The 13,791-nt window shown below is 34.4% G+C and overlaps 1 protein-coding gene across 3 annotated transcripts in view; it reads right to left on the reverse strand.

The window, feature by feature from the left end:
- Positions 1-13,791, reverse strand: part of LOC150103081 (putative phosphorylase b kinase regulatory subunit beta) — an 860,602-nt gene that overhangs the window by 534,692 nt on the left and 312,119 nt on the right. For all 3 annotated transcript variants that reach the window (XM_090398411.1, XM_090398412.1, XM_090398413.1), the window contains exon 12: positions 10,211-10,363. In XM_090398411.1, the coding sequence (XP_090254537.1) occupies positions 10,211-10,363 (153 nt within the window). The remainder of the gene's footprint in view (positions 1-10,210; positions 10,364-13,791) is intronic.

Raw genomic sequence — 13,791 nt, forward strand, 5'->3', positions numbered from 1 at the left:
ATAAGCTTTTTATCGAACTCTGAAAGATTCTTTGTTGTTCCCATTGTGATTAACACTATTGACAATTACTGACCAGCAGCATTCTTAAATAGTTGCTAGAACATGTGGTGATGCATGGGATCAAGTATTTTGCATATACACTGTGTAAGTAACATTTGCAAACATCTGCATAAAGATTTCTAATTCAGTGGTCAGTATGTGTACATTCTTCTAAAAGTATATAAGAGACAAAAAAGCACCAGCTACATCAGCCACTACAGAACAATTCCAAGAAACAGAAACTGCTGGAACTTCAAATGTGACAAGCAGGTAAACTTTGAGATGTGTTATGTATTTTAATGTAAGCTTCACTTTATTAAAAAAATTAATGCTAATTTAATTTTGTTTCATTTACCAATTTACCCCTTAATTACTTATTGCTTAATTAGTTACTATAAGCACAATTAAAATTTAATTTAATTTACGTTAAAATCACAAACTTGCGAAACTTTTCCAATTTGCATTAATGATTTTTGTAGTCCAAATAGTGAATTTTAGGACATTGAAAAAATTTTCGAAGCATTCTCAACCAATCGCCGCCCCCCCCCCTTTTATGTCCTGTTATTTTTCCCTTTTAAATTATGAGCACCCTGGTTTCAATGCATTCTTCAGCTATCAATTTAAATATCACAGACAAAGGCATTTATTACTGAAGCAAAGGAATTTTTCTCTTCATCTCTTAGTAAAGTGTTTAATATGTGACTAAGACCTCAGTGCATTCCTTAGCCATCTATTTAAACAATACAGAATACATTTAAATACTACTGAAAAGAACTTTTCATTTAAGCATGCTTTCCTTCAGGATGCCTTTTCTCCTTTGAAAGCTCATCATCCACCTACCCCCACTTCACTCATCCTCTCCCCCCTCACATATATACTATATAACGTTCAGTACATTCAAGAATGATTCATATCACCACCCCACAAACTAGGTTTGATCAATAACATAGCTTGAATGCATTCCTTAGTCATCTTTAGCAAAAGAATATAATTCACTACTGACATAAAAAATAATTTTTTTACTTCATGATCCATAGACATGCTTATTATGTGTTATTCCTAAGGCAGCCTATCCTTTTTCTGTTTGCAGCAAACCTCAATGCTTAATACATTCACAATGACTCAAATCACACCCACTCCCAACTTAACATCTTAATAGAAAGCTCAAACTACATGCTTCACAGAAATACTCTCATTAAAGTGAAATCATTCAGTAATGTACTTTTTTAGTTATAATGATTTTTAAAAAAATCAAGATTTATAAGTTAAAAACAACCTTTAACCTACAACTGAACTTGGAAATCTCCTCAGCACTTACAGGTAATCACTTTGTCCACTACATAGGCAAATTATTACCAAATGAGTTGCTGCTGCAGCAGCCTCCGATATGTTGGAGAAACGGTGCATGCTTTACAGTTTAGAATAAAGCATCTCAACTATTGTCTCACTGACCACACACCCTTGATAACAATGAAAGTATACTGGAAATTAAGTCATTTATTACACACCAAAGTAGATTTTGGTATGAAAGTAAATTCAAGGAGGCATGTGAGTTATATATTAGGTAATCTAACCCCAATAGAAATTATGAAATACAATTTTCATAAATCTTGGCTTTTAGTATCACAGCAACAACATCAATGCATGTGAGGATATCCTGATTCCTGAAGAATAATGAACTAGTTATAGGCCTTCAGGTTTGCTAATCATTTACAACTGCTTAAAAAAATATCACCATCAGACCCTCTGCACATCCTCATAGCACATAGGACAACATATTTAATCCCACATTATTTGAAATAATGTGGGATTTAATATGCCATCCAATCCATGGCTGTATCAATACTGATATTTCATAATATCCTAAGCATTTCCAGGTCATTAGTTATATTCTCACATCTGTCCTTTTGCATCCACCACTGAAAAAGTGGTGGATGCAAACCGTTTTATCTCTCCACTGTCACAACATTCATTGCAGTTATTCTTCCATAATCATTCTTCCTTTTAGTTTGGAGATAGCAAAAGAATCCTTTGGGGATTTCTTTTGACCTGCTTGGCTAATTTCCTCTTATAATCTAACTTTGCACTCCTTACCACATTGGTCATCTTTCTTGGTTGACTAGCCTGGAAGGTTTGGTTTGCTTTTAATAGTCATGGACCTGCTGATAACCTTTATCTTTATATTCCCTTTTTCAATTTTTTAACTTCCTGTTTTGCAAGAAGCTAGGATCAGAATCTAGGATGATAGTGAACAGGGCACTGAATTTCAGGAAATTCATTGCGAAGACAGGCAAATCAATGCCAAAGATCATTTTCATTTTGAAGAACACACACGCACACGCACTATTAAGTAGCAATAAAAAAAGTTATTGACTCTCTTTATAAAGCCGTGGTATAAAGAAGTAAACCAGATGTCGTAACCACATCTGGTTTACTGTGCTTAGTTTTGGCTGCTTGGGTTTCATGGAGATAAGGAAATGTGAAAATTCAGAATGAGTTAACTAAAATGGTTTGGAAATGCTCACTATGAGCAAAGCTTGATGGTTTGCAGATTGCAAAATAAAAAAGAAAAGACGTGATAAGAAAATACTTATTAAAGAAATTTTACCAAAGAAATTTTACCAAAGAAAAGATTCTTATTAAAGAACAGTGTCATTATCCTCCACAAAGAGGATAAACATAACCCATCAGATCTACAGAGAGTGAGACAATTAAACTTTACAGCTATGTATAACTGTTCCAAATGGAAACAGCTTTTATGTTTCTTTCAAAAGAAAACTGTACTTAGAGATACTATGTCCTGCAAAGAAAAGATGGCTTCAGCTTATATTTAACACACTGACTGCTATTGGTCTAATGAACCAGCTTGCTGCTGGTGATAAAATATATAATTCCTATTTAAATTAAGGGAATATTAATCCCACATTATTTCAAAGCCGAATAAGAAACTCAAAGATAGGAATCAAAGAGTTTCATGCCGAATATAGCAAACTATAAAAGTTTCGGTGAATTGTAGCGTAAGCTGAAGCACGTAGTTCAACACTAGGGCAACTCATTGCAAAGGTGGGGAAACTTCTGATTACTATTCTTAGTATTTCCCATAATGTAAAACACATCTCCTAGGAGATATATGATGTTATACATTATGGTTTTAGCTTATGCTACAATTCGCCGAAACTTTTATAGTTTGGTATATTCGGCATGAAACTCTTTGATTCCTATCTTTGAGTTTCTGATTCGGCTTTGAAATAATGTGGGATATAATATCCCCTTAATTTAAATAATGTTACATCACTGAAGTGAAGTCTATGGGCTCTTTATTTTAAGTTTATAAATCCTGTTAATTTTTTTTTTTTACTTTGTAACTGTAACTAGAAACTTTTCTTCAGTGAGAAAAATTTTCCAGAGCTTGAGTGCTCATAATTACTGGTTCCAAGTTTCTATTCCCCACACAAAAAAGCAGCATCAAACTCATTACAAATGAGTGGTACCAGGTCGCACCATCTTCAGCATGCAGTTACCATAAGTCATTTATCAATTTGTTGCCAGCACCAAAATGTTATTAATATTTTCTCTTCAAAAATATATTCCTGCTATTGTACTTTTCCCTTTGTCACTGTGGCTATAATTTTTTTAAGAACCAGAATCAAATTATTTCACAATTAGCATATGGATAAGTAATTATTTTATGAGTCCCTGAACTTTCATTTATGAGCTTGTAAAAAATATTAGTTAACACATATAAAATTCTAAGTAGCTTATAGTAAATGCATGTTGATGTTACTATGACTTTGGTGCCCCAATGCTTCTAATAAGCTGGACATGCACTTCCCTAGCACATGTAGAAACTTTGACCAAGTAATATAAACACGAAAGCTCTGAAAATGTGTTATACAACACCAATGTTGAAATTTCAGTATTTATTTTACAAGACTATTGTGGCATTTCTCTCCTTTAGTCACTTAATAAAACGTATTTTGTTCAATTTGTGTATACTTACTCTGCATGACAAGCTTTTCTTCATTTGAAATACTTGCATTTGTTACAAAAGATATTGTCATCATTGCCAGAGTTCAGTACAACAAATATAAGATAATTAATTGTCAGCTCCCTAGTTTAGATGGCCAACTACAAATCATCTCATAGTCAGCCAACTATGAAGCATCCAAGTTGGCCAATTGCAAATAATCTTGTAGTCAAAGTGTTAATGTAATTTTAATGTTTCTTGGGTGAATGGCTGCAGATCTACCAGTTCAGCCAATAGCAGAAGTCTATCTTTCACAGAACCCAAAAGACAAAAAAAATCTTGGGAAAAGGATTGAATGCCAGATTAACGAATCAATATATCTCAGAAATGCATTTCGATATGCTGTTTAACAGAAGGAATGGCAATATAATTGATCTTCACTTGAGAAATGGAAAAAGGAGAAGAACTACAGTTGTTTACAGATTTAATGATGAAACACTCATTGTAACAACTATTCTACACAAGAAAGCACCTTTGATACATGGTAATCTACCATTTATCTGATTACATCAAGAAGATCATTTGCTGTTCTAATAATTGAAGAATTGAATAACTGAAATACAACTACATGGTACTTTAACAGAAGTTGATTGACATGCAAGAGTGTTAATTGTAGGGTTGCTGTATTGAATGTTGGATAAATGGTAGATTACTGTACTGTACTATATTTCTTGTTTCAACAAAAAATGTATAGTAAATCACATTTATCACAATTTTGTCACCTAAGTTATCCATTGTTTATTTTTTCATAAAAATTATTTCTAATATATCCAGCAATTGTACACAGAAAAAAGTGCATACTACCATAATTCTTATTAATCGTATAACCAAGCTCTTTTCCATCTTCACTCTGCTCATTGACATGTTATGCAGTCTCCTGTCATTTATCAAGAAAGGAGAGAACATCTCTTCTATTTTCACTCTGGTAACTCTTGTTACTACGTTCCACATTATCGATATCCTTCAATACCAAATTCTCCAAATGCCAGCATCTACACCTGTACAAATGTAACCCATGTCTTGCATATAACTCTTCTCGCTCATCTAGTGTGAAGGTAGATTTATGATGAGCAGAAGTTGCAAGTATTCCAGAAGGGGGTATAGGAAAAGAGGTCGTCCAGGAGCTAATTTATCATCCTTTTCTTTTTCCATAGTGAAGTTGATGCATGGGGGAAGGTTGTTGATTTTGGTTAAATAAATAGGTAGAGATTCTTCTCTGACTGGCCAGATGGCAAATACATCATCTACATACTGAACCCAAAACAAAGGCTAAGGCTGTAATGCAGAGAATTGGGATTCTTCAAGATGATCTAAATAGAAATTGGCAAGAGCAGTTGACAAGGGGATTCCTATAACTTGCCCAACCTCATAACTTGCTTTCAATATATTTGTAGAATTGGTTCCTGCAGATGAAATAACCTGAGCAAGACAAAGTCAAACAGTTCAACTATATCTGGAGAGAACTTCTCTGATAACAGTTGGAGAGTGTCAGCCACAGGTGCGCTAGTAAATAAGGATGGAAATCAAAGTTAATCATAAGATGCAGGCTAAAGGGTTAGATTTTTGTATTGTTCTCAGAAAATCTGATAAATTCTTTACAGAGGCTTGTGAGTGCCCAATATGGGATTCCTAGTTTAAAATATAAGCTAGGAATTTGGCTAAGCAGTAGGTGGGGGTGTCTATGCAGTCCACTATGGGTTTAAGTGGAACTCCTTCCTTTATGTATTTTTGATGCCATAAAAACGTGGATTTCTACCAAAATAAGTCTTCAATTTTTTATAGTGTCTTCATCCCAAATGATCATTTTGTTGAGTAAGGAATTAAATTTGTCAATTTGGAGGTGGTAGAGTTCTGATCTTGCAATAGAATAGAAATTTTTTTGTTATACTCGGTGGTGTCCATGATAACTACAGCTTTATCCTTGTTTGCCTTCGTTACGGTGAGATGGTTATTATGTCTCAAAAATTTCAGGGCTTGAGTTTCAGACAGAGATAAATTTGCAGAAGGAAGTTTAACTCTGAGTAGTACTGAGGACTCTTCTAGTTGGAGTTTATTAGCATCATCACTTGAGAGGCTGGTTAGACTCCTCTCAACATTATGTAGGAAATCCAGATATGGATTTCCTACATAATGTTCCATTCTTTTAAGCACTACAGAATAATCATGTCCTTTCATGAGAACTGAAGTTTCTTCAGGAGTGAGGGGAATGTCCCGATATGCTGACAACCGATGTTTATTGCTTGATTTACCTTAGTTGGCTTTTGCTTTTGAGCAAGTAAGTCTGTTTATATTGTAAGATCGTTGGAGAGACTGCCTAGATAAGTCTAAAACCAAGTTGAAAAAATCAGTGCTTAAAATAGAACATTATTGTCTTTTGAAGAAAGGAGATGTTACAGATATTGAGGACGAGATCACATTTGGCGACTTGTAGTTGATTTGTGTACAAATGCATGACTGGTGATGACGTAAATGCAATGAGCAGCAGACAATTTGATGTTTATTTGAATTTAGCGAAGTTAGGAATTATCTCTGAGTTGCAGCATTGTTTAAAAAGAAAATTCATGCTTATAGCTTACTTTGTCAAACAGAAAGTTTGTCAAGTATACCAGTCTCTTTGGTCATTTCTTCCCCGTGAAGGATAATTAGATGAATTTTTAATGGCACTTGTAGCACAATAACATTTATTACACACATATTCACAAGAATACAATATGCTTTTTACTGAATAATGAAATTATGTAATTTCATGAATAATAATTTCATTAAATAATGAAATTATGTTCATCAATTAAATAATGAAATGAATGAAAGCACTATATTTAATACAATTTTAAAAAATTAAATTAATTAAAACAGGGGGAGAGGGAATACACTACTGCTTGCCATTTGTGAGGATGAGCTTCTCCCAAATTTTGGCAGTAGAGAGGCAGTCATTCTGATTTTATTCCTTTCTGCCAAAGCAAAAACCTACAATCAATGCATGAAAAAATTGGGCAGTCAAAATTCCAGGACACCCTATTTTTTCATAAACCAACAGCTGTTCTCACTAAAGAATACTTGATTTTGCCATTGTTCCTAAGAATATTTCTGTTCTTAAATTCCTTCATAACACTGAATATAACTTGCATTCTCTCTCTCTCTCTCTCACATGGCGATGTCAATAAACTCAGACCTAAAGTTGCTTCTGTACTACGCAAAACTAAACTTCCTCCTTTTAAACCTGTCATCATGCTTGAAATTTACATCACCAAAATATCTGAAATGGAACAGCCATTCCACAATTACAAAAGGTAACAAAGAAGATTTGTAGTAGTTATGGATACTGTAGACCAAAAAGAAATATAACTCTTTTTTTACATGAAAGAAACTATTTACCTATTAACTGAGCACAACCATACAAAGAACTAAATTAAAAAAAAATAATAATCCTGTATTGATGAAGTTGTTAGCTGGGATGAGAATACTATCAAGAAACTGAAATCACATTTTGATAGAATCCCTTCATGAATTTTTGGTCCACCAAAAATTCATGAAGTGTTGTGTGTGTTGTTCCCCTTAATCTACCAGAGACTTTATCAACTCTCCTACCTACCACTCAGGAATGTTTTGTCAGGATGTGTTGGCACTCCTATTTGTTTTGTAAAACATTCATCAGAGCACAACTGTACAAAGAACTAATATATTTCTGGGAAGAGAAAAACACCTTTACAACCTACAGATATTAGATACAGACACTATCCAAGGAATTATGCAGCAGAATGGCTTCAGCCCAAAAAACTCAGAGTATCATTAATACATAAACCTGTTGCTAGAATCTTTGATTCTCTATATAGAGTCCCATCCCAAACAATGCTGGACTCTTTGAACTAATGTCAAAAATACTAAAAATATATGACTGGTTCCTACTTTCTTTCCAGTCAATAAATACTCCTCCATATTACCTTCCACAAAGGATTATCAGTGCCTGCTTTCCTTCCCAGGTGTTTAACAGGTTCCTTGTGATTATCTTCTCTCATAATTAGGACAAATAGGACATTCTGTCAAGAAGAGGCAGAAAGAATACTAATCCTACATTCTATATAAAGAATTCCAAAAGTTTGGTCTAAATATCAGCATGAAGTCAACACTGACCACAGAATCTTCTAGTCATATTAAATTCATTAACCATTGTTGTGCTACACATTGACACCATATCAAACAATGAATATAACATATGTAAACAGCTTTTTTTTCTAAACCCTATCAAGTAAACAGTCATAAAAACAAGAATCTACTAGAAATAAATTTAATATTATCAATTCTTTTTGAAATATGATTTATGTTTCAGCTACCCAATAATGTAGCTTGATTTAGCCATTTATTTTCTCCTTTTACTTATTGAAGATGTGAAGTAATAATATTACTTGGCAACCTTTGTGCAAGTCAAATTCCTCAGGTGAAGCCACTCCATACAATATTAAAGGCACCCAACTCCATACCATCCATTAAATGTAAATTTGTATGTTAACTTCTTCTGTTTTCTGGGTGATTTATGTGTTTTACAATAAAAAGAGCTCTGCTAACAGCATATAAGACTATGTCATCAATGACGGAAAGAACCCTTATAGAGATTCCTCACACCACTACGAAGAGAACTGAACCCTGAACTTTACCAGCCAAAGGATACATCATATGTCACACCAACTTCATAAATTCATTACAGACATACTGCTTGGAAAGAAGTCAATGACCACCCCTATGGGCAAGTGCATCTTGCCATGTAACCAGTATAAAGTGGAGGAATATAGTGTTCGCAAGTCAGTGCAACTGTGTCTGGATAAAATGGCTGCAAGAAGGGACTTGACAGAGTTTGAAAGAGGTGTTGTGATAGGATACCATGTTGCACGCATACCTGTTTAGCAAATTGTTGACAAATTGGGCCATCTAAGGTCAACAATCAGTTATTCCATAGTGAGATAGAAGCATAGGGGGGTCAACTACAAGTGTTACCCGGAATGGATGAACCGCAACACTCACTGAATGTGACATAGGATGCTACGAAGGATACTATTGAAAAACCACCATTTGTGAGCTGATGACACGTTGAATGTGGAGGTCATCAAGTGGAACATGAATCTGCACAAAAATATTCAGAACCGAGGTTCACTCACAAAATGGATTTCCATGGTAGGACTGCAAGATGCAAGTCCCATATTACCTGACCCAATATGCAGCATTGCCTTCAGTGGTGCAAAGAGCATGCACAGTGAGACATGGAAGCTTGGAAAGCTGTGTTATGGAGCAACGAGTCACGCTATACTCTCTACTGAGCAAATGGATGGATGTAGGTGTGGTGGATGAAGGTATGGTGTCCAGTTAATGTCATTTACAAACTATGATTTTCGGATGTGGAAGTCTGATGGGATGGTCTGGTTTGGCCTCGGACCTCTGTTTGTGGTGGCACGAATACTGAACTCTGATATGAACATTTTGGACAACGCAATGCTTCCTAGTATATGGCATTTCTACAGAATGACCATTGTCTTTTTCAGCAAGACAATGCACTATGTCATAAGGCTTCTGCTGTAACTGACTGGTTTGTGGACATGAACATCATTACACTTGACTAGCTTCCACAGAGCCCTAATCTCAACCCTACTGAATATCTGTGGGATGAACTGTAGTATCAGGTGAGGTAAAGGAACTTTTGCCCCACAGCAGTCCAGGATCTATTACATGCCTACAGGAAGAATGGTCCAAAATTCTCATTGATTGCTATCATATGCTTGTGGAAAGTATGACCTGCAGGATTGCTTGCAGTCATCGCAGTGAAAGACGGTTCTACATCTTATTAAGGTGGGTGTCATGGCTGTTTATTACTCACACTATGGTGTCCTTTGACTTTTTTCCAAGCAGTATACTTAAAGAGTTGTCAACAGCACCCAGTATTCCTGGGTGGCCACTTTTCAAATCTGAGCCATAAATGATCTCATTTATAGCTCAGATTTGCTAAACAGTGTTAATTTCAATAATCAGTAAGAACTGGTATAAGTGGTATTTTCTATCTGATATGGCTGCTAACAAAAAGTAATAAAAATTATTTAATAATCAATAAATTATTTAATAATAAATCTTTGAAAAATTAATAACATTTCAAACACTAACCAAGCAGATAGGCAATGATATATAATGACTGTGCCCAAAGAAACAGATTATCTTTCCCTTCACTGCTAGGAACTCGAGGCTGAGAACCAGGTTCAGATTTCTCGGCTTCAACGCATTCAGAAGGAACATAAAAATACTGTGGAACTATGGCATCTAAAAGCAAAGTGAAATGTAAATTATAATATTAATTGCGAATATTTTTTCTAAAAGATATTTACTTTTTAGACAACAGCATCAAAGTATGTTAAATATAGAAACACAATTCTGTTAAGATTTATGAAAATCTTAACCATGCTAGCGGCCAAAAGGTCTATAGACGTCAAGGTTATCATGGATGCGAAGTGCATATTAAAATTGTAATAACATTGATATTACATTGATATGATGGATATGAAGTGTATGAGGATGCATATTTGATCCATAATGGCCAGATAGGTGGTTAATGGAATTGTGTCATTGCTGGAAGCTGATGTGATAGGTATTATAGTCTAAATCAGCCCAACCTCGATGAATCCTCTGACTCCTTGAAGGTGCATTCATATGAATAATAATATTCTCTCAAATTTTCCTCATATGTATAATTGCACAAGTATGTTTGATTCTAAATGTTGTGGCTTTACAAAAGGACTTGAATAGACTCAGTGAATGGGCATGGAAGTGGGAATACCAGTTCAATGTTGCAAAGTGTAAGGTTTAAAATTTAGAAAATAGAAATAGGAATGTAGAGTATATACTTGTGAGGATGATCTTGGAGAGATCTAAAATTTAGAGGACACATTACTAAAATTGTGAGGAATTAACAAATTCTGGTAATGATGTAGAGGACATTGACTTGTAGAAAGTAAGAAGAATTCTGTTTTGTTCTAAAACAACTTGGTTAGGCCACATATGGACTACTGTGCACAGATTTGGTTCTTGTTTTTAAAATAATGAAGAGATATTGGAAAGGGGTCCTGAGGCGATTTCCTAAGATGATTTTCTGGTGTCTGAAATGTTGAATAGGGAGAAAGGTTGAGAAGGTGCAATTTACAGTCTAGTAAGTAGGACAAAGAGGGAGATATGACAGAGAGGTATAAGTTGATAAGGGGTTTTTATAAGAATAACACTAAAGAGAGTTTTTTATAAACAGTGAGAGAATAAGATGTCATTCCTGGAAGCTGTATAAGGAAGATGGTGAGCAAAGGACTGAGATGCAATTTTTTTTGTGTGAAGAGTGGAGAATGATCGGAATGCAGTGCCTGCAGGGAATTTAAATGTATTTAAGGCACGGTATGATGAGCCGGGTGTATGTTAGAGTGAATTTCCCTGATGAGCCTTTGAATCCACGGAACTCTGCAGATGATAATAATTTCTTATTATTATTATTCCTTTCCTTCTCTTTTATCTTGTGGTGTTGAGGGATTTTCTATTCACTTAATCCCTACCATTTAATGGATAAATTGATTAGCCCTATGCCTCTCAGTGTGTTGTCTGTAGATGCATGTGTTCATGGACCAGTTTGCCTGTTCTGGGGGATGAAAAACCCGAGTTTCTGGGTGAAAAACATTCCTTCTTCATAAAAACTGGCTAATTCACCTTTAGTTGAAAGAGACCAGATAAAGGTTCCTCGCATCACTGACAGGAATCGAACCCATGTCTTTCTAACCAAAGGGCTTCTGCTGCATAATTCCTTAGATAGTGTCTGTATCTAATATCTGTAGGTTGTAAGGATGTTTTTCTCTTCCCAGAAATATATTAGTTCTTTGTACAGTTGTGCTCAGATGAATGTTTTACAAAACAAATGGGGATGCCAACACATCTTGACATCTTGCAAAGTCTATGACTGAGCTACAGAGCCTCAGATGAACAGCATATTATAAGAATGTGTAAAGGAATTGGAATCACCTCTAACTCAGCTGTTGTAACATTCCGTGACAGTGCAAGGAGAGTAGAATCTTTGTGCTGCAAAGGATGCTCCAAGTCTGTGATAGCAATTTTTTTTTCTATCATAGATAGCATATAGGATTTTATATATAGGATATATAATATATAATAATCCTATATAGCATATATAGGATTTTATTAATTCATACAGCAATTAAGAAATAATTATCTGAAACTGTGTGATGGAGAATATTTGGAGCTTAAAAATGTTGGATCTTGTAATAGCACAAGTAGTTTGCCCTCTACACAGGAAAAGTGAACATTTGGTCTTAACTTGGAAAGGTTCTATTGAAATTTTCAGTTACATACATAATTAGTGAGTCAATGATTATGGCCAACTTATCAGCCAGCTTGTCTTTGAATAAGAAACTGCAATGGAATTTCATCTCATAAATCATGAGATGAAATTAAATGAGCCAGCCAGAGGAATAGCAAAAAAGTTCTTTTACTATGAGGAAGAATAAAAAGAAGATGATTATGAAAATTATAACTTTATTATAACTGATTATGAAAAGATAACTTTAATGAACCCTGGTTGTATTGAAGGTGATAGAAAAAAAATTAGCTGAATAGTTCAGTGATCACTTTGTGAAGGTGTTTCATATATGTGGTGTTACTGCAGTAACATGTAGCAGGGACCAATGTGAGAGTTAAGGTAGTGATTAGCCCTATGCCTCTAATTTAATTTGCTTATTATGAAATCTCAATGTGAATATGGTTGTGAGATTAGAGGGAAGTTGAACAACGGTTGAACAAAGCAGTTATACTCAAGACTGGTAAAAAACATGCTTTTTTTTATTTTAATTATACCAGTTACACTGGAGAGGAAAAAATAAAAATAAGAATAAAGAAAGAAAGAAAACACCACAAATACATTTGTAAAATTACATAACAAGTTATTTTAAAGTTCTGTTTGTTGAATGAGAACCACTGAATCATTATTAAATTAAATTTCTATTAATCCATTTGTCAAATTTGTAGTTATTCCAGCTTGAAAAATTGTTTCAGTTTGAAGTTGTTTCAGGGATGCTATGTAGGTTGTAAATGAACCAATCAAACCCTAAGGACTATTAAAATGTCATTATTTTGAGATTTGGTTGATGGATAATCACAAGCTTCCTTGAATTTGCGTTTGTACCAGGTATTATTCAGATGCAAGAACTTGGTGTCTGTCCAATCAATTCTGTAGCATGTTTGAAGTGCACAGTCAGAAATTCCAGCTTTCCTGTAATCAAGGAATTGTGTATTTTATGTTCTTCTTTCTGTGTTGTGATTGTACAGTTTCACCTATTTAGGGTAGATTATGGGTGCAATGGATCTGGTATACACCTGGATAGACAAAGGAAGAAGGGGGTCTTAAAAGAGTCGAGTATAATTTTTATTTTCATTGGTGGTTTAAAATTGGTCTTAACATTGCATTTTTGCAGTTCTATTCTTTCAGATTTTCTCGATATACATAAGGGATGGCTATGGCCTTATTGTAATCTTTTTTTATTTTTGGTTGTATTTTTGTGAAAGATTTTATGAACTGTTTTATTGTTGTAGCCATTTTTTTATAAATGTTTTACTTATTATTTCAAATTCTTTCAAAGGTTGCTCATCAGAGCAAACTATTATAGCTCTGTTTTTAGGGTACTACTGATGTCTAGTTTTTGTGT

This window comes from Typopeltis vanoorti, chromosome 9, assembly GCF_054136105.1.
Source record: "Typopeltis vanoorti isolate ZY-2024b chromosome 9, IOZ_Tvanoo_1.0, whole genome shotgun sequence".
In the NCBI taxonomy this organism is placed as follows: domain Eukaryota; kingdom Metazoa; phylum Arthropoda; class Arachnida; order Uropygi; family Thelyphonidae; genus Typopeltis; species Typopeltis vanoorti.